The sequence below is a fragment of the Poecilia formosa genome, unplaced genomic scaffold (genome assembly GCF_000485575.1).
Source record: "Poecilia formosa unplaced genomic scaffold, Poecilia_formosa-5.1.2 Scaffold138, whole genome shotgun sequence".
NCBI lineage: Eukaryota > Metazoa > Chordata > Actinopteri > Cyprinodontiformes > Poeciliidae > Poecilia > Poecilia formosa.
In genome coordinates this window covers 557,521-576,576 of record NW_006800077.1, presented here as the reverse complement: position 1 = coordinate 576,576, position 19,056 = coordinate 557,521, and the positions used below count along the sequence as shown (strand labels likewise).

Sequence of the window (19,056 nt, the reverse complement as noted above, 5' to 3'; positions counted from 1 at the left end):
ATTGCTGGAGGCTAGTGCCTATCTCCAGTGGTCATTGGGGTAGAGGCAGGGTACACCCTGAACAGGTTGCCAGTCCATCACACGACCTTACAGAGATGCACAAGACAACCGCTGAAGTGCAGAAGTGTTCTAAAATTAAGGCCTTAAAATGCCTTAAATTAAAAAAAAATTTAAATGCAAGTTGGCCTCAAGCCTATGTTTTGTCATTACAGAACTATTTAAACTTTTTCTTCTTGCAGGACTTTCCTGTTAGGCAAAAGATTTGACTCACACAAAAACCTCTTCATTGGTTTCTGTGACTCAAAGTGCTTGAGGCTACCAGCAGCTACCTGTTAAACCCTGATAGATTTTTTGCAAAAAAAATTCACCCAACAATCCCCCATACCTATGGATATTTTGGTCTTAAATGTCATCCAAGGTGGCATTAAACCATTCTTAAACAGTCTTAAATTTGACTTGCTCTATTCCAGCAGGAGATCAGATGGTCTAGTGACTAGGCATGCTATTCATAGCCTCTCATTCGCTAATACAAGTTGACCACCCAATTACTGGTGCCATCCTATCATTAATCATATCAGTAGCTGGCTTCAAACTGGAAGCAGCCACTGCCATTTGCACACTACTCTTAATTTTGGCCCTAAACTCTATGCAGAAAGACTTTAGGCGAGGATTCAAAGCCAGAACATTCTTCTTGTGACGAAACGGTGTTACCAAATGAACGAGTGCATTTTAGGCAGAACTGTAGATATGATGATTCTGATTCACTAACAAATGTCAAGTCCCAACAACTAATTAAAAATTGACCTTAAAAGCATCTTACCAAGATATGTCGGCATATTTACTGATGACATGCTGAGAATATTCTGCATCCTTACAATCCAAAGTGGGAACGGAAAACTGCAGCAATGTGGCTCCTCCACAGGGTCCTGGTTCACACGATTCACCCTGAAATCCTTTGTGTCTGTGTGCTTGTGAGTGAGTGTGCTTACTGCCTTTTGGACTCCATATGAAATAATAATGTTCTCAGACATTTGGATGGAGTGAACAATACCTAATAGGGCCATAATAATAAGTATTAAAATCAGTGGACCTGAAAGAAAACGTGATGAGAATATTAATTAGGAGGGAAGGAAGGGACGGACGAAGAGAAAATGAGAGCGGTCACGGATCGTAGTTGAAATGGAATGAGGAGGACTGAGACAGAAAAGCTAGGAAGACCGCTCAAACATCAGAATCAGGGAGATGGAGGTGATGCAGGAGGGGAATAGATGGATTGGATTTGTGAGTGTATGTGTGTGAGACAGAATTGAGCCACAAAGAAAGATTGAGATGGATCAGGGGAGGGAGAAAGCCTGTGCTTTAATTCTCATCTCCCTAGCTGTGTTGTATTGAAAGGAGGTGGGGAGCAGGCCATAATCACACACACCCTTCAGAGTTTTTTGTACTTTCTGATCTCTCTTTCTCCATGTATCGAGCACAATCTCTTACACACACACACACACGCACACGTGCACACACACACATTCACTGTCTGTATTTCTGAACCTCCTCATTAGACATCATCAGAGTAATCATCACCTCAATCTTGTTCTTTTTCTAGTGGACACAAACACATTTTACCTCCAGAACAAATGAGTTTTAAATGACACCTAGTCTCATTCATTTAGAGTAGGTGTCACTGGTAAATGTGACACCTACTCTATGTAGGACTTTAAGTTTTTTATGTAGGACTTTAAGTTTTATTTTCTTTGGTATTCTGTGTAACACAATACTTCGCATTGATATATTGTATAAAACATCTGTAAAGTACATTTGTGGTTGTTGAGGAGGAAAATTGAGGAGGAATGAATGGTTTTTAAATCACTGTTTAAACATTTTGTGAAAATCAGATTTACAATCCCGAGTTAAGGGTTTCTTTCTTTTTTTGCCTTTATTTTCAACCCTGATCTTATTGGAAGGAACACTTTTACCTGAGTTTCTAGAAGATTAACCTGAAAGTCAAGACATACTGGTATTTGTATCAGAAAAGCAAGTAATTTTCTTACTTCAGGTAATTTATTTGTATTGTTTATATATATATATATATATAGATATAGATTAGCATTAATTGACATTCAATGTTTATCTAGTGAAAATAACCTAAATTATTCTCTGTAATGTTTTGAAATTTATTTTAGGTTCACAAATTTTAAAAATGGCTGAAAGTGTTTAAACTTCTTAAAAAGTTCTGCCTCCTGGTGCTAAATTATTATAATTCTGATCACTGTTCATACAAGCGTGTCTGCTCCGCTTTGTCTAACAAGGACCTGCATTGATTGCAAAGTGATATCATGATCATGTGGGTTAAACTCTTTACTTTTTTCCTTTGCAGTGTTCTCCTCCAGAGGGATTACAGTTTTCTGAGGGACATCAACATCTGGGAGCCCTTGGTCATCGTTGGAGTTTATTCCTCTACGATCTCTGCCTCAATGAGCAATCTCATCGGAGCCTCTCGCATCCTGTATGCCTTGGCGAAGGATGACTTATTCGGTGGGTAAAGCGACAAAGCTTTGCAGTGGAGCAAATGCTCTTTATCACGGTGATGCCATTTTGAAGCTTTAGCATTAGAAGCTCCTGAGTTTTTGAAAGGGCGATGAGAGAGCCGTTTACAGCAAAAGCTCCAGCCTACAAAGCGATCCGGATATCTCAGGACAGCGAGGAGAAGTACGTGGTATTTCTGATGGAAGTGTAATTTACCGCCATTTAAAAGTTTAAACACAAACTCTGTCTCTGTGAAAGTCACTGGTATATCAAGCTTATGCAGCACGTGTGATTTCCATTACTTCTCTGTGTGAGTCCGTCCTGCCTGCTGTTTTTTCATTATTAACAACTGTGAGCGCCATCCTTCTCCTCTCTTTTACTACACTGCTCAAAAAAATAAAGGGAACACTCAAATAACACATCCTAGATCTGAATGAATGAAATATTCTCATTGAATACTTTGTTCTGTACAAAGTTGAATGTGCTGACAACAAAATCACACAAAAATCATCAATGGAAATCAAATTTATTAACCAATGGAGGCCTGGATTTGGAGCCACACACAAAATTAAAGTGAAATGTTCCCTTTATTTTTTTGAGCAGTATATTTTTAAGCATAGTTTATTTGTCCCCCTGTTTCCATCTGCATGTACTCAAGCGCCGGTGTGTGCTTTAGGGGAGATAAAGGAATTTATTAGCACACGTTTGTCTGCAGAGTGATCAAAAGAAGCAGCTGATTCAGGCTTGCCTGCACTCCAACAGCCAAAGGGTTAACATAAATCAAATGAATTAGTTTAATTAGAAGTTGGCAACTGTGGAACCACACAAGTTGAGGAGGAACAGCAGATATTTGTGACTGTGACCACAGCGGTTGTCCGTTTGTGTGTGTTCTTGTTGTCATTCATGCATGCAGCTCGGTGCTTAACCTTGCCACTGTCCTATGCGGACTGACTGATGGACGTGTCACTTTCCCAACACGTACACTCTGGAGTTTTCTTCCCACACATCTCAGTCTCTTTCTTCTCTGCAACTTGCTAATCTCCAACTCCTTCAGCGCCGTCCTGCCTCTCTCCACCCTTCGCCCTCCTCCCACAACTGCATTGATTTGACTTAAAAGTCTCACTGATTTAATTCAGCTTCTTTATCAGGTGTGAAATTTACTCCGAAACGTAGATTTCTCTCCGTCTCCCGCCACTTCATTCTACCTCCATACGGGGCTGTGCGTATGGAGGTAGTCTGTCAGTCAGTCGTGGGTCAGTCAGTCACCTCTTAAGTCAGAATGTGACGGCGGTAAGAGAAAGTTGTCTGAGGTATGACAAGTATGTGGGAGCGCTGTCTTCCAGCAAACCAAGTGGCCGTGAGTTATTAAATAAAGTGACTCATCGGCTCAGTTTATCTCTCTCACCATCTCTGCCGCCTACTCCAGCTCTCTGTTTTTAGACCAGACGTGGAGTTAATTACAGAAATCTGTTTAAATGTCAGGGTTATTAAAGCTTGCCACTCCTAATCTAAATACTGATGTACACTGGTGATCTTGTACATAAAAATTGCCAGGCCACTTTATTAGGTACAGCTTGCTAGCGCAGGTGTTTGACCTTGTTTCACCATCAGAAGTGCCTTAATGCTTCTGAAACATTACAGCAATCCGCAGGTCTGGTATCCAAAACTTTCCCCAGAGTTTCAGGCTGATATGGTTACATCACCCGGTTACTGCAGGTTCTTTGGTTGCACATTCATCATGCAAACATCCTGTTCCATACATCCAGTTAGTTTGTTTGGTGTGTATGTGTAAAAGATATGAGTACAATTAACAAATTAAACAAAATTACTTTGAGACAGTTCAATGTTCCACACCATTAGACACCACCAGTCTGTACCACTGATTCAAGACGTTATCTAGGCTTGCATGTTGATAATGATGAATTCTGGCCAATCCATCTCAACGTCGCAGCTCAACAGACAATATTTTTCTAAGTGGTTATTGTGAACAGTAGCAACAGCTTCCTGCCGTTATCTGACAGATAAATGTCGCACTTTACTTAAGAGTGACAAAACCTGAAGTTCCTCAAAGTGGCCCTCATTTCTTCAAATACAGACCTTCATGTAAGAAGTAGTTTATGGACATTTTGGGACTTTTATTAATAATCTAACCCTGCTTTGGTTAAGATTAAATTTTCCCCAAACTGATGAACACATCTGAGAATTATGGTGAGTTTCATTTAGCTGGTGGTAGTTTTTTTTTTCTTCCTTTTTGTATCTTGTTTAACCGCTAATATTATTACACCTCCCCAATACAGACATGTAGCATTGAATGTCTTGCATCTGACGACATTCAGAAAACTGAAAAACTCCCCTTGAAATTTGAATAATTTTTGGGGTGCACTTAATATGTACTTTATCTGTTTGGCTTCATTGTTGTTGGATAAGCAATGTGAAGTTTTTAGTATTAAAATACTCTAACTTGGCAGAAAGTTCACTTGTATTCCACTAATGTGGTTTCTTATGAACATTTGAAGTTTGTCAATGGATGTTTTTTTTTTCCCTCTGAGAACTTTCTTATAACCTCTTAAATATGTTCCTACAGGTAAGGTGCTGTGTCTAGCTAAGAAGACGTCCCGCAGTGGCAACCCCTGGATCGCTGTGCTCATGTCCTGGTTCTTGGTCCAGGTTAGTAGACATATACCAGTTCAAAACAAGACATTTTAAGACTTTTAGAAGCAAAGAAACATTTCTTTGTGTGGACCTTGCGAGAATGTTCAATGACAGTAAGTGTATTTTTGAAACACAGTAACAGTTTGGGAAAAATGTGTCAGTTATTTAATGTATGAAACAAAGATTTTGCATCAAAGAATCATTTTGTTGTGAGTTAGCTGACAAATCCTTTGAATCCCAAACACAACCAAGCTTTGAAACAACTAAACTGTTCCTTTAAAGATGGCCCTTAAAGTAATCAGTAAAACAAAAAGATACAGCAGAAAGTCAAGGAAATCTGTGTCGTATTGTTGATGTTCATTTAAAAGCATTTCATAATAAGTAAGATTATATGTAGCTTTTAAAAGTTCAAACTTCAATTATTTCTTTTGTGAAAACAGATTGAAAGCATAGAAAGCCAAAGAAATGGATACAGAAGCAGTTGCAGTCCAAGACTTTTATTAACATAGTTTGCTGAAGTCATTAAAATAAAGATAATTCCTGCTGAGCTCTGAAAGCAGCAGAGTTCAGAGAAACGCGAAGCTTCAAATAAGCGTCTTTTATTTCTGGCGAATAAATGAAAGGTAGCCAGGATAGAGTGTGAAAATCAGCCCAAACTCCTGTTGTTTGTAGCGTGAAGTCTTGTCAGAAGGTTTTCAGCACTGGAGATCAGAGACCCTCTCTTCTTACAGACCAAGCCTTTTGCTTCAGATTGGACAACAGTTGAACAGTAGCAGTTTCATTTCTGCATTCGCTCCTGTAATGTAGTTTCATACATTTTGTAGACCTGATTAACCTTAGGTTTAGTTTTTGTTCTATTATGTCTTTTGAATAGTCATTGGAGAAGTTATTAGCTGTAAGTGGCCACACCGAATCATTGTGTTTCTTTAGCATAGTTCATAGTTTGGTTCAAATGTTTCATAAATCTGAACTTACAATTTCAACCACAAATTTAGTTTGTGTAAAATTTTGATTTTGATATTGGACTGTTTACAAATGGTCCAACCTTGTAATCCGATTGCAAAATATGGTGACTCTCACTAAATTACAGAAACATTTCCCTTTACGTTTACGATTTAAAGTCTCGACTTCTTTGACAGATAATAACCAAGTGCAATTTTGGCTCCATGTGTTGCAGTTCTGATGGGAAGTCGGTTGTTGTACTTAAACAATCAACGCCCTGATGAGTAATAAAGCTTATGGATCGAAATTTATCTGTTTAAAAATCCATTTTCTGAAACTGGCTTAAAATAAATTATAATTGGAAACATTTTTTATTTCAATATTCACTACCAATTTCTTGATCATATATATGGCATTAAAATGTGGATTTATAGTAGTTTGTGCTGACCAATCATGAGCTGCAGAAAGACGTAGTAGCTGGGTAACCTAGAAGTAAAAGAACTTGTTAATTTTCCAGAGCTGAATAACCCTAGTTTAGGTTGTAAAATGTTATTCTTGTAAAATGTTATTCTTATTGCTGATGTCATTAAATAATTATAGGCATTATTTATTTATTTTTTTATTATTACACAGGTCTTAAATTGTAATCGTAATGGTCCTGAAAGCCCCTATAAAGTCTTGCATTTAACCCAGTGAAACTTGCAGTAGGCAAACCTTGCCAATATCATGAAATAGCAAGCTGGAGATAAAGTTTCATAACTTAAACACAAATCGCTGTGCAAACTCAGGAATATTATTAGAGCACATTTGAAAGGAACAGCTGGAACACCTTGTGGTGGTGGTCATATATCACATGTTAAAAGTGGGGGGGGGGAAGTCAATTTGAACTGAGGAGGAAAATATTGGCAAAGGACAGGAGGGTAAGCATAGAGATGAAGAGGAGGCGGAGGATCATACGGGCAAATAGCCCTGACTAAACCATTATTATCAGAGGTGAGTGTTAGAGGCTGAATGGCTTGTCATTATTGGCACCCTCTCTTTTTCTCACTGTCTGTGGCCCTCTTATCCTCTTCTCCTCAACCCTCGCCACTCTCTAGAAGCCGAGGAGAAGCAATTAGATGGAAATCGTTAGCTGCGTCGTTGCCGCCATCAGAGATCATTTGCTCTCGTCCTCTTTCTCTCTGTGTCTTCCTCCACCATAAGGATGATTAACTGATGACAAAAGTCTGATTGTAATCTGGCTTTGAACACTTGGACAATGCAGAATTGGAAAGAAAGAGGAGCGCGCCTTCTGTTATTATAGTTCTCATAAATAAAAAAAACGCGGGGAAAAAAAAGTAGGACAAAAGAAAAATGAGACGTACAAGAAGAGATTAGAGAGGATAAGGCTGTTTTTGTTTAGACCCTTCTTGACTGCACAATATTGGATTTGCAGTATTGCATTTAAAGAAGTCTGTTCTTGTAACATTTTGTTAATCCCAGCTAGCCGTTTTGTCATGCCCAGAAAAAATTAAATTCTGTGTCAAAACTTTATAGATAAAAACAGAGAAACCGCTGCGCTGCTGATAAATGATCTACACAACAATGCACGAGGTTCATGGAAATTTGCCCCTACTTATTTGCAGCCGTATGTAAATGACTTTCCTCTCACAGCTCCTCTAACTTCATGTAAATTCAAGTCGTCTTCACTGATCCACTCATTCCCCGCTGCTCTTCATGGGTCAAGGATGCAATAACAAGGAGCTAAGAAAAGCACTCCTCCTTTCTAACCTCTTCTCCACCTCAGCGTTGAGGTCCCGGAATCACACTCAGACTGTGCTTAAGTGAATTCTGAGTGTGATCTCCACCCAGTTGGACACGCTGCTAACTGTTTCTCAGGGATGTGTTCTCATTAGATGTCTGAACCGTGTCGCTAGTGGCCACGACTCGCTCTCGCTCCGACTCGATCCAGATCACCACAGACAATAGTTACAAAGGACTTTAACTCATATCTCTACTTACCATATTTCAACTGTATACATATGTTCCTAATATATAATCAAAAAGTAAAAAAAAAAAAAACACAACAAAAAACATATTGATACAACCTTAGCAAAATAAGAACAGAGCCATTTCACCTTCAGAATACACTGGTCAGCAAAACCTTTAAACTCGGGGAAAATGCACAGACATTTATATTTTTGCAGCTAGATTGTGACCAGTTGAGCTTGAAAATAAACTGGAAGCGACAGAAAGGAGAGCAGGAAAATGATTGAAAATGACATTAGGACTCAAACCGACTATTTGTCATCCAATCACGTTTGTGCCATACCCAACAAATCAGAACTAAAAGATTGAAAGGAAGAAAAAAAAAAAAAAAAAAAAAAGGACTCGGCTCTGATTAGTCCCACCGTCCTGGTTGATTACTTCAAAAATCAATGTAAGCATGGTTGACGCGAATTTTCCCAAATAGCACTGTGGGAACTAAAATTTTGTGCAAACATAGATTCTAGATCATAAAAACATGCAGGGTGGTAGAAAAGTGTAAGTAGTCGAGAAAAAGCTTCCTGATCATAAAAACATCTCCAGTGGGAACTCCTGGTCATGACAGTAACATTGGAAGCCATAAAGACTGTCTACGTAAAATAATTTCTTCTGATTGGAGACTAAAACTTTCTTCCAACTCTAAAGATCTCTTCTCTGGCTGTCTGCTTACAGTCCAGACAGCCAGGTTTGGAGAGATGAAACCCCAATTGAAGTTGAGACATCGTGTAAAACATAAATAAAAACAGAATACAATTAGTTGCCACATTTTCTAAGCAAAAAAAAAAAAGTTAGATATTTAGCATATCCTTTGTTCAGTTGAGAGTTGCATGTTATGTATAGTGTCTTTTGATTTCATCAAGGGGAACAAATTCAAAGTGTTTACTGTCCCGTTTGGCTACCAACATAGTTTATTTGCTCTGTTAAAAATAAGCATCACCTTTACATTTTGGGGTCTGTTGATTGGCCGCTTTATTCAAGTACTCGGTTAAAAGGTGTGTGTTATTCTTGTCACATTTTGGTAACCTTAATAACTTAAAAAAAAAAAAAAAGACATACATTTAAAGCTGATTTAGAATCCTTGTTTAATGTAAAAAACAATGCTTGTAGTCACTGGAGCAGTGCTACAAAAAACAAACTCCAAAAGGAGGCCCACAGGAGGAACAGGCAACCTCCAACTTTTCTGTTGTTAGACCAACTACTAGAAGCTCTTACTGCCCAGGCTCATGCCAATCAATTAAAACTCAAGCTGGTGAATAAATATTTACTTAGGCTTTTGCCAGAAGGTTGTTTTACACCCTTATTTGCAGCTTAGTCACTCATTACTGCAATATTTTAGGTATTAAAACATTAACATTAAAGCTGCTGTTGATTTTATCTTTGATCATATGCTCCAACAGCGGAACCGTGAGTTGTTGAAATGTGTATGATGGCTGCCCAAACTGTTTCACATGAGCTTTTCTGACCAGTTTCTTCTCATTTTGTTGCATTTAAAATGTTTGAGCACAGATGTACTTTAGTGAAATGCACGACTGTTTGTGCGTGTTGCTTTCCATTAAAATATCCCTCAGATCGGCAAGCTTAAATAATTCCTACAGTGATTTATCCTGCTCACGCGCACATTTGCACACCTCACAGCCGGTGTACAGTCACAGCAGTCGTCTCTGCTAGCCTGTGTTTAAGTTAATGGCTAATTAATGCTCTGGTGGAGCAGGCTCCCAGGGGAGTACTGGAGAAACACCCACTAACTTTGACAGCCAGAGGTCAGGATGCTCTCTTGCCCACTTTCTCATTTTCATTTTTCTTTCCGTCTCCTTTCCCTCACATGTTTCCCCCCTCTTCTCTACTCGCTCCTCCTGCTGCTCATCCCAAGACAGTTTCTCCCTTTTTCTAACCACCTGTCAATGTGACAACATTAATCTCAACTTCCTGTCATTAGCAATCCTCCGTTCTCTCCTTTTCTTTTTTACCTCAGCGTCATAGTTACAAAGTTAGTCTTCGGCATGCTGGTGGCTTCCTCTCCACTCTGTAAACACCAACAACATGCCCTTGAGCTCAGAGAAATATGCTCCCACTCAGTGGAGCTTCTTAACAGCCAGTCATAAAACACATGATAATTGGAGAGAAAGCTTCTGCTCTGTGTGTGCACAGTGCAGCAGTTATCGTTCTGTTCTGTGGGATCAGCCTCTGCAGCTTGTATGCAGATAAAGAAAGCACACTTTATTACGGAAAGCCCACAGAGCTCAGTACAGTCGACCTCCCGCTGAGATTTACACACCACCAGGGTGGCTCGTCATGATGGAAAATGTCCCGTTTGTTAAATTTGAACGTGTTAATGCCAGAGCCAGAAATGCAGCTCAATGTTTGTAATGAGTTTCAATCGCACAGTGAACACACTAAATTACTTTGATGGGTCTATCTGATTTTATGCTAATGAAAATTGTCCAAATGTCTGAGTACAGCATTAAACCTAGAGTGCCTGCGAATAATTGACTCGAGCTGACGTTCCGTTTTTGTTTACTCTTTAGATCCTGTTGTGCTTTAGTTTCAATCATTCAGTCAAACTTAATTTATTCAGCACTTTCAAAAACAAAAAACATGCAATTACCAGCAATTAACAACTCACAGAAAATGAGAGAGAAATCCAGAGGCTAATTGGCAGCGATGAAAATGTTAGTCCGATAAACTAGAATTAAATGTTTTTGAATCACATGCAATCTAAACTCCAACAAAATCACAGTAAAATATTAGAGCTTAAACTAAAGAGAGATTTTGCCGTTAATTACTTGCGTGTGGATTATGCTAACTTTGAAGGCTCAATACTGTGACGTCAGTGTTATAAAATACAGTTATAAAAACAAAACCAAGATGAATAAAAACAAAGCACATGCCTGGAGGCTTGGCATTTGACGGAATAACTTTGTTATTCCTTAATACTTATGTTTGTTGTTTGGATTTAAGGCATGTTTTTTTTTATCAGGAGGAAATGTGTGTTTATGTGTGTGTGTGTGTGTGTGTGTGTGTGCGTGTGTGCGTGTGTGTGTGCGCGCGCGCGTGCGTGCGTGCGTGCGTGCATAGCTTACCAGTCCAGCTGGGATCTAGGAGTAAGGACAGAATACAGGACTTGGAAGGAGTAGAAAAAAATAATTCAGTTGTTGTGTTTTGAAACATTTCAGCTGTTGAAGGTTCTGGGAAACTTTCAGAGTAGTTTGGTGGTAAGCGAACCAAGATCTTCATCAGCTGAGGAACGGACTGGTTGAGAATTCTACACACACATGAAGCAGACAGGATTTAGATAAAAAAAAAAAAAAAAAACCCCCCCCTCCGTATGGGGGTTCGGAGAGATTTTTGTGGCTATGAAACTTGTGTTCAAAGGAGGTGTGCTACATGTATTTTTGTTATTTGCCACTTTTCACTCCCATCAGGCACACCCATTTTCCCTTGCTAATGACCCCATCAATCTTTTTAATTTAGTGGTAGAACCCAATTGTTTTTGGGTCAAATGTAAAGGACAGCTGTCCTTGAAAAATATAGACTGCTTAACCTCACATCCTGTGGTATAACACTGAGAAACTAAAGTGTCTCCAAGTTACCGTTTTAATTATAGCTGAAACTCTACAATTAAGCAAAAAATATACAAAAAAATAAAAAATAAATCAGAGTTTAAATCTGCATGGCTATCTGCATGACATCTTCGCATATTCTAATGATACATCCCCTGCAATTTTATCCATCGTAGGAAATGGAGATCTTTTATACCTTGTAAAATTAGATTAAAATGAGCTGGCATTATTCATTCAAAAATCTAAATTATCAAACGTTTTTAATGTATTCAGTGGTTGTGCATGGTGTTTCCCAGTGTTTTTGAAAGTCCCGAATCTTTCTTAACTGATTTTAATGATTACTTGGCTAAGAGGGGTTTGTAAGAACAACAGGGTGCAGTGGCTCCACTGAGGAACCAACTGGTTAAGTTGTCTGTGGTTTTTATTTGTAGATCTAATTAGAAATGTCTCGTAAAGTATTTTCATATAAAAATAACCCCAAGTTTTCTCTGAGTGATTTATAGTTGAATTCTGGTTTATATTTCTCTTCTTAAACTGAGCTTATTAGCATAGTCTTGAATTGTGACTCTTCATGTACATTTGTTGTCCAGATCTGAAAGCTGCATTTTGAATTTGCATTTGATTGGGCTTCATAAACTCTTTGCGAATGTTACAAACATTTATTCAGCAACTCTATTTTCTTTTTAAACTGTATTTACTATACTTACAATTTAGTAAATTACCAACATCTCACAAGAATTACATCTGGCTTAAACTAGGTTTTACTCTTTTCTTTGTACTTCTGGAGTAGCTAAGGATAAATTGTGCTTAGCTATGTTCACACATTTTGATATCAGTGGACATGGCAGGGAGCAGTACTCATATCATGGTCATCTTCAGAACAAAGCTTCTGCACCTCCAGTCTTATGCAGCAAGTCTCATTAGATGTACAACTCTCCCTCCAAATGAGCTGCTTTGAATTTAAATAACAAGGGACCAAACTTGGCTGTGCTGTCACGCAGCTGTCACAGCTAACATGGCTGAGTTCATGTAGCCCAGCAGCAGCTTAGATACCATCTTAATTAAAAGTGAACCTTTGCCTCAATCAGTTGGTTCCTCAGTGGAGCCACTGCACCCTGTGGTTCTTACAAGCCCCCCAACCCCTGCAAAATGCAATAACATGCATTTTTAAAAGTGTGTTACTCCTGACACGATGTATGCCTGATGTGATGACCAAAATTAACCAAGGTGTAACCAGGTGATTATAAGTAGTTTTAACTCTATCAAACATTTGGTTTTCTGTAATGTGCTCTTTCAAGAAATTTTGCTCTGGCTGAAAAGGGTTTAATTAGGAGTCTTTTTGTAACCCTTCTTTGTTCGTCTCGGGTCCAGTAGGTTGACATCGCGGCAGACACATTCAGGTTCACTGTATTTATTCTAACAAACAGGAAATCGAGTTGGTGGTTAACATCAATCCAGCAGCTTCTGCCCCTACACATTAAATAAAAATAAAAATAAATAGCCCCAAACAAACTACTAAGCAATAGCTCCCAGTGAGCAGTTATCAGCAGTCAGTAGCAGTTAGCATCATTTAACATTTGTAAAATTAAACATAGCTAAAATGGATAACATTAATAACAGTTAAAAACATATACAAAACATAGCAAAATTACTCGTAAAACACTGTATCGTGAAACACTGCATTCTATCAAATTTTGTTCTAAAATATATGTTAAAATTTAATACCAGCTCCTTTCTTTGTAGTGGGTAGCTGTCAGTTACTTGTTACTATGGTAACCACCAACTGACAAGTGCAACATAACTGAACTTTAAACACCAATAATGTCTGAAGAAACAACTTGTTGATTAAACAGAATAAATTTATTTTAAGCTTGATCCCAATTTTCCTTTAAGAACTGCAATAAAATACATAGCAACAGCTGTTTGTTTTATTAGCCTCTCTGCTGCAAGTTATCATTAATTATTTTTTAGTAGATATAATGGCCAACGCACAGCAGTCACTGTAAAACATTTTTATTTTAAAATAAGGATAAATGATTTGATGATGACATCTTAAATGTCATCATTTAAGATGACATTTAAATGATGTCATCTTAAATGACATCATTTAAAATGTCATTAAATAAATTATATCTATTAATAATAGATATAATAATATATCTATTATTATATCTAATAATAGATATTATTAGATGTTAATATATCTAATAACAATATATTAGATGTTATTGTCATCTAATATTGATGATTAGCACAGCTGGCATTACTAAAAAAAAATCTTCCAGTTTGTTGGAGAAGAGACACATGAAGTAGATCCTTACTTTAACTCTGAATTTGAAAAGCTCCAATATCTGAAACAGAGCAGCTCTACTGTTCTTGGTAAAACCTTTCTTGCATACTGAAGGTCTTGCTCTCTCTCGCTGTCCTTCAGCCTGAAATATTAGCAATCTGATGCTGAATATGGCTAACTTCAAGCCTTTTCAATAAGTAACATCAACACCAAACATGGTGTTATGAGCACGGCTTGTTAGAATATTTGTTTAGCATGTTCACTGATCTGAAATAATATTTGCTTTTAAGTTTCTTACCAGCAACTGATGGATCAAAGAGTTCAAGTTAAACATCAACTGCTTCCAGTCACAATGCCTTTTATTAGCACATCTGATTATCAATGTTTTGCTAAAATAAATTGGGGTCCAATAATTCATTTTTGGACCCTGATTTAGAGGAACATCAGTGGTAGTTAGTGCATGTAGCTCTTGTTTACTGTATCCTTTTAGTAGTGAAGCACTAGATTTAATTTATCTGTTTTTCTGAGGGCATGTGTTTATAAAACTGCTAAAAAAAATTCACATTTCTTATTTTATTTGGTCAAAGTAAAAAAAAAAAAAGAAGCATTTCAATAAATATTCAGAGGTAAATTTTAGCATGCTTTTAAACATCCTTCAAAATGATTAGCATAATGACTTTTTCACTCCAGTCCCACATAAAATTTAACGCCAAATGTTTGTATTTTATTTTAACATGGAAATGATGTTTCTGTTCCTGAATGTTAATCCTCCCTTCCTGATTTTTCCCTCCAATGTTGTTTTGTCCTTCCTTTCTCTGTAGCTGGTGCTGTTTGCAGGAAAGCTCAACACCATTGCCAGCATTGTGACCATTTTCTTCCTACTGGTGTATGCCGCCGTGGACTTGGCTTGTCTCGCCCTGGAATGGGCTTCTGCACCTAATTTCAGGTACCCATACATAACAGGCAGACACCCCAATTTGTTTTTGTTTTTTTTTCTCATTCTCTGACATTTTATTTTATCTGTGTGTGGGAGAGGTTGTTTGCTTGCTGGATGCTGCTACAGTGATGGTATACTAATTAAAAAACATAAAACTGACCAGTGCTTACAGCCCAATGGAGAACAGGGACTAACAATAAACCGACTGAGGGTGAGGCCTGAGCTAGATGTGGGGGTAACGACGCGTGGCGATGCTCAGAGATTAAACTTTACAGTGTTTGTGTGTACAAGTGAATTCGTATTCCTTGGTCACTTGCAGTGATCCTGATTTATAAGAGCTCGCTGATAATATTCTCTTGCATCGCTCAGATTACCTGTGGACATGGTGGAGGTTTATGTGACTGGATGATATTACGGCACAGCCAGAGTTTGGAATTTGATTCACTACACACCTTTTTATGAGTCATTTCACATCTCCCTGTCAGCTGCTGATGTTGTTGTGCAGAAAATATCCTCCTCAATTCAGTAAGCATAAGGTTTATCCAGAGGCGGCTTCTTCTTGCAGGAAATATTTAAACCACTTGAGTTTTATTTGCAATGGAGGAATGAAATAGTATAAACATCACATGTTGCTTTATTGTTCTGACAGATTGCATCCAGTGCTGGTTTAAGAGTTAGATATTCTTCTGCGGCAATACTCAGAAATGAGTTGCAGTGCATGTTAACGACACTTAAGCTTCTGTTATCGCAGACACATCAGCAGGCTGCAGCTCAAATGATCTTCTTGAAATGGGGAGATGCTTAAAGGATCCTAAACAACACGAAGGACTACTTACTAAATACAAACATCTAGAATAGCAACAAGCTACATGAGTCATACTCAATAATAGTGACTATCAATTATTAATACCCGTGAAGAGATTTTCTGATCAAACTGTGGCGATTCTTGACAGAAATAATAATTTACCCATATAGAAAACATTACAACAAACATTCATTGTTTCTGTTTATGTATTTTCACATGTACTTTTTACTTACAACTTTAAAATGAGCATGTTATACTACAAAATGTTTCACACATGCTTAAATAAGCTTTTAATAAACTGAAAGAACTTACCATGTCAGTGAAAATTTTCAGATGACTCAGCTTCCAAGTGACGACTGTTAAGTTAAAAAATATGTGAGGTCAAGCATCTATTTAGTGTTATTTTATAAACTAATAGGTTTTATCCCAAAAATTACATAAAGCTTATTGATTCAATGTGCAGTAACATGTCACCACGTTTAGCTGATAGACCCTCCAACAGAGCCTTGATGTTATGATGTTATGATCTTCCCAACCAGAGGTATCATATGATCACAAATTGATTGGTCGTTAATTATTCAGTGGTATTGTGAACTTTTAGCACAATACTAATGTGCTAAAAGTATTATGGACCAACATGAACGCATGGTGTTCATGTTGGTCCATCTGGTCTGGAGCTCCATTTGTATCTTTACAGTTTTCAAGATGTTTATTTCTCTCATTATCTTCAGTTGCATCAACACCTTTTATGTTATCACCGTCTACAGAAGCTGTGTTCCCATTATAAATGCACAAAACTTTTTCAGGATTCTGCTAATGACAGAAAAAAAAACACAATTTCACAATTGTAGTTTTTCCATTAAATAAAAAAATGGAATTAAAATCCCACGTGAATAAGCTTGTTAAAATGATAAGTTATTAAAAATCATAGTGGCGAAGGATGTAAACACTTAAATCAGATATGTAAGATGTATGCCATCAGAGGAAATGTCGGTATCTTACTCAGACATTGATGTGGCAATATCCTTATACTTGGGAGTGACTACATATGCAGCTTTTTTGGGAAATTGTAGCTGCCAGTTTTACAAAAGAGTTATGAATACAGTACTTTTAAATAACAAGCTCAACTTTTTATGCTCTGAGACCTCTGGTGGAATTATCTGTGCAATGTCCAAGGAGGCAAATGCCTACAAATAGGAGCTTTGCTGCTGTATGTAAATTAGCCTGATGCAAAAACGTAATTCTATTGCAATTTTGCAAGACACACAAATTTGGATTGAACTGAAAAACTGTCATTCTAGTGCAATGGGCGTGTTTAGTTAGTAAGCAAATTTATTTTTGTAACTCTAATTTTAGTCAATGGAAACTCGACTAGTGGAATAAAGCCAACTTCTACAACTGATGGATCCATCCTGCTGATTTTGTGACCTTTTGCTTTTTAATTATTTTCTTCTTTTTTTTTTTAATTAACTTACCTGAAGGGAAAGACTCACCTGTAAGATGTTTCCAATGCCACCTCCTGGCTTAATTAACTTCTGAGAAAAAAGGATGCCAAATATACCCATAAACTAAGACAATATTTTTTGGATATGTTGTGTTTTTTTTTTTCTAAAGTAAACATTGCCACTTGGCCAATATAAAGAAGCTCATCACTTTTGATTATTTATTGCAATATTCCTTTCAGAAGTCTGGTCCAAAACTGCTACACAATTTCTCCTGCAGTGTCTATTTTCTTAAAAGCTATTAAAAACAAAACGATCCGTTTTGCTCTCAGCTTCCGGGGCAAATGCTAAATGAAATAACCAACTTCTGAAGATATTTCTTTAAACCATGTTGAACATGAAAATTGAATAGATTTTTGTGTCTCTGTCTTCCACTGTGCTTTATTACTTGTGTGTCTGTGTGCCTGCATACTAAAGGTGGTCATATTTACATTGCACAACTGTAGGAGCATCCAGTGGTGTAATGCAGCAGAACCAATTTTGTCTGGCTCTTTTGAATTATTTCATGATGAAATGGCAGTTCAGGTGCATTGTCAAAATTTTTTATTGGATTAGTGAAAGTACAGCCATGCCGGTTCTGCATGAATAAACTAGGCTGACAGTTCAGTAAATGCCTTATTCTGATGTATACCTCAAGCAGTGAAGCAGGGCTGGAGCATTGAATACGCACGAATGGCCTAATAACAATGGTTTCAGTCCTTACACTAACAAAATAACATGTCAGAATGACTGTCACTGAACAAAGAAATGACCTATAAATCTGGTCATATGTAATGGATGGTTCATGAGCCTAATTATTCTCATTGTCAGATTTCCACGTCTGGTAATATCAGCACAGGAGTCACTGGTCTGTCCTTTGAAGCTCATTATACATGGATTTTTGCTCATCATTGTCTAGGATTTAAACAGTTACCTCCCTTACTTTGCTCAAAACGAATCCTATTCATCCACAGTCATGCTTTAGTCCCAATTGTAGAAGTTGTTTGTCACAAGTTTTTAAAAATCTTGGCTACTTTGGTGTGTGCTGGTTGTAAAACAGTAGTGCAAACTGTGGATTTTATTTTGTTAATCTTTTTTTCTCTTTTAACAATGCTTTTCACAACAAAAGAGAGACTGTACTGATTGCTGTCATCATCTGTATCAAGTAATCTGTTCTGACTGCTGTACTTAGCATTTTATTCATGAAATTTCCCATAGAAGCCAAATAATATTTTAATTGTTCATTTTTAAATGCGTTTGTGTTTATGACACTTTCTTTCCATCTTCCTTTATGTTCTAATAGAAAAATGTTTTCTTGTATGAATTATAAATTCCTACAACACTTCATAAACATCATGGATAATACAAAACTAAAAGGTCAAAAAAGTGTTTAAAAGAAGCGGCACTTGGAGGCCAGAATTGGGGCCACCAGAGGGGCCCCCCAAGTAAAATGTATGTTCTGAATCTGTAAAGGTAATGAAAAAAGGACATTTATTATTAACTGTGATTTTGTACAGTTAGTCAAGCTACACTCCTTATCTATGTATTCACATTTAATAATCTATTAAGAATTGATCGAATGTTGAGGAAGAATATTGTACACTTTATTTTGGAACAAAATCAGCGATCATTTTGAGGAGCATACTATTAAAAGTTACACTGCAAAAAGAGCAACAAGTAAATAAAAGCATTATTTATACTAGTCTGCTTTCTCTCTCAAGGTTACAACACTAGTGAGTTTGAGTTATTGGGGGTGAATGTTGCTGTGGTGTAAATCTATTTAAGTAGTCGGTATGACTTAAAAAGTACTATATATTCATTCAATTTGCCCTTTACTCTTTTTA

General features: G+C 37.3%; 1 protein-coding gene across 2 annotated transcripts in view; it reads left to right on the top strand.

Annotated features, from left to right (window-relative positions):
• The window catches only part of LOC103145240 (solute carrier family 12 member 9), a 63,715-nt gene that overhangs the window by 30,041 nt on the left and 14,618 nt on the right, over nucleotides 1-19,056 (top strand). For both annotated transcript variants that reach the window (XM_016676660.1, XM_016676659.1), the window contains exons 7-9: nucleotides 2,372-2,529; nucleotides 5,105-5,187; nucleotides 14,811-14,935. In XM_016676660.1, the coding sequence (XP_016532146.1) occupies nucleotides 2,372-2,529; nucleotides 5,105-5,187; nucleotides 14,811-14,935 (366 nt within the window). The remainder of the gene's footprint in view (nucleotides 1-2,371; nucleotides 2,530-5,104; nucleotides 5,188-14,810; nucleotides 14,936-19,056) is intronic.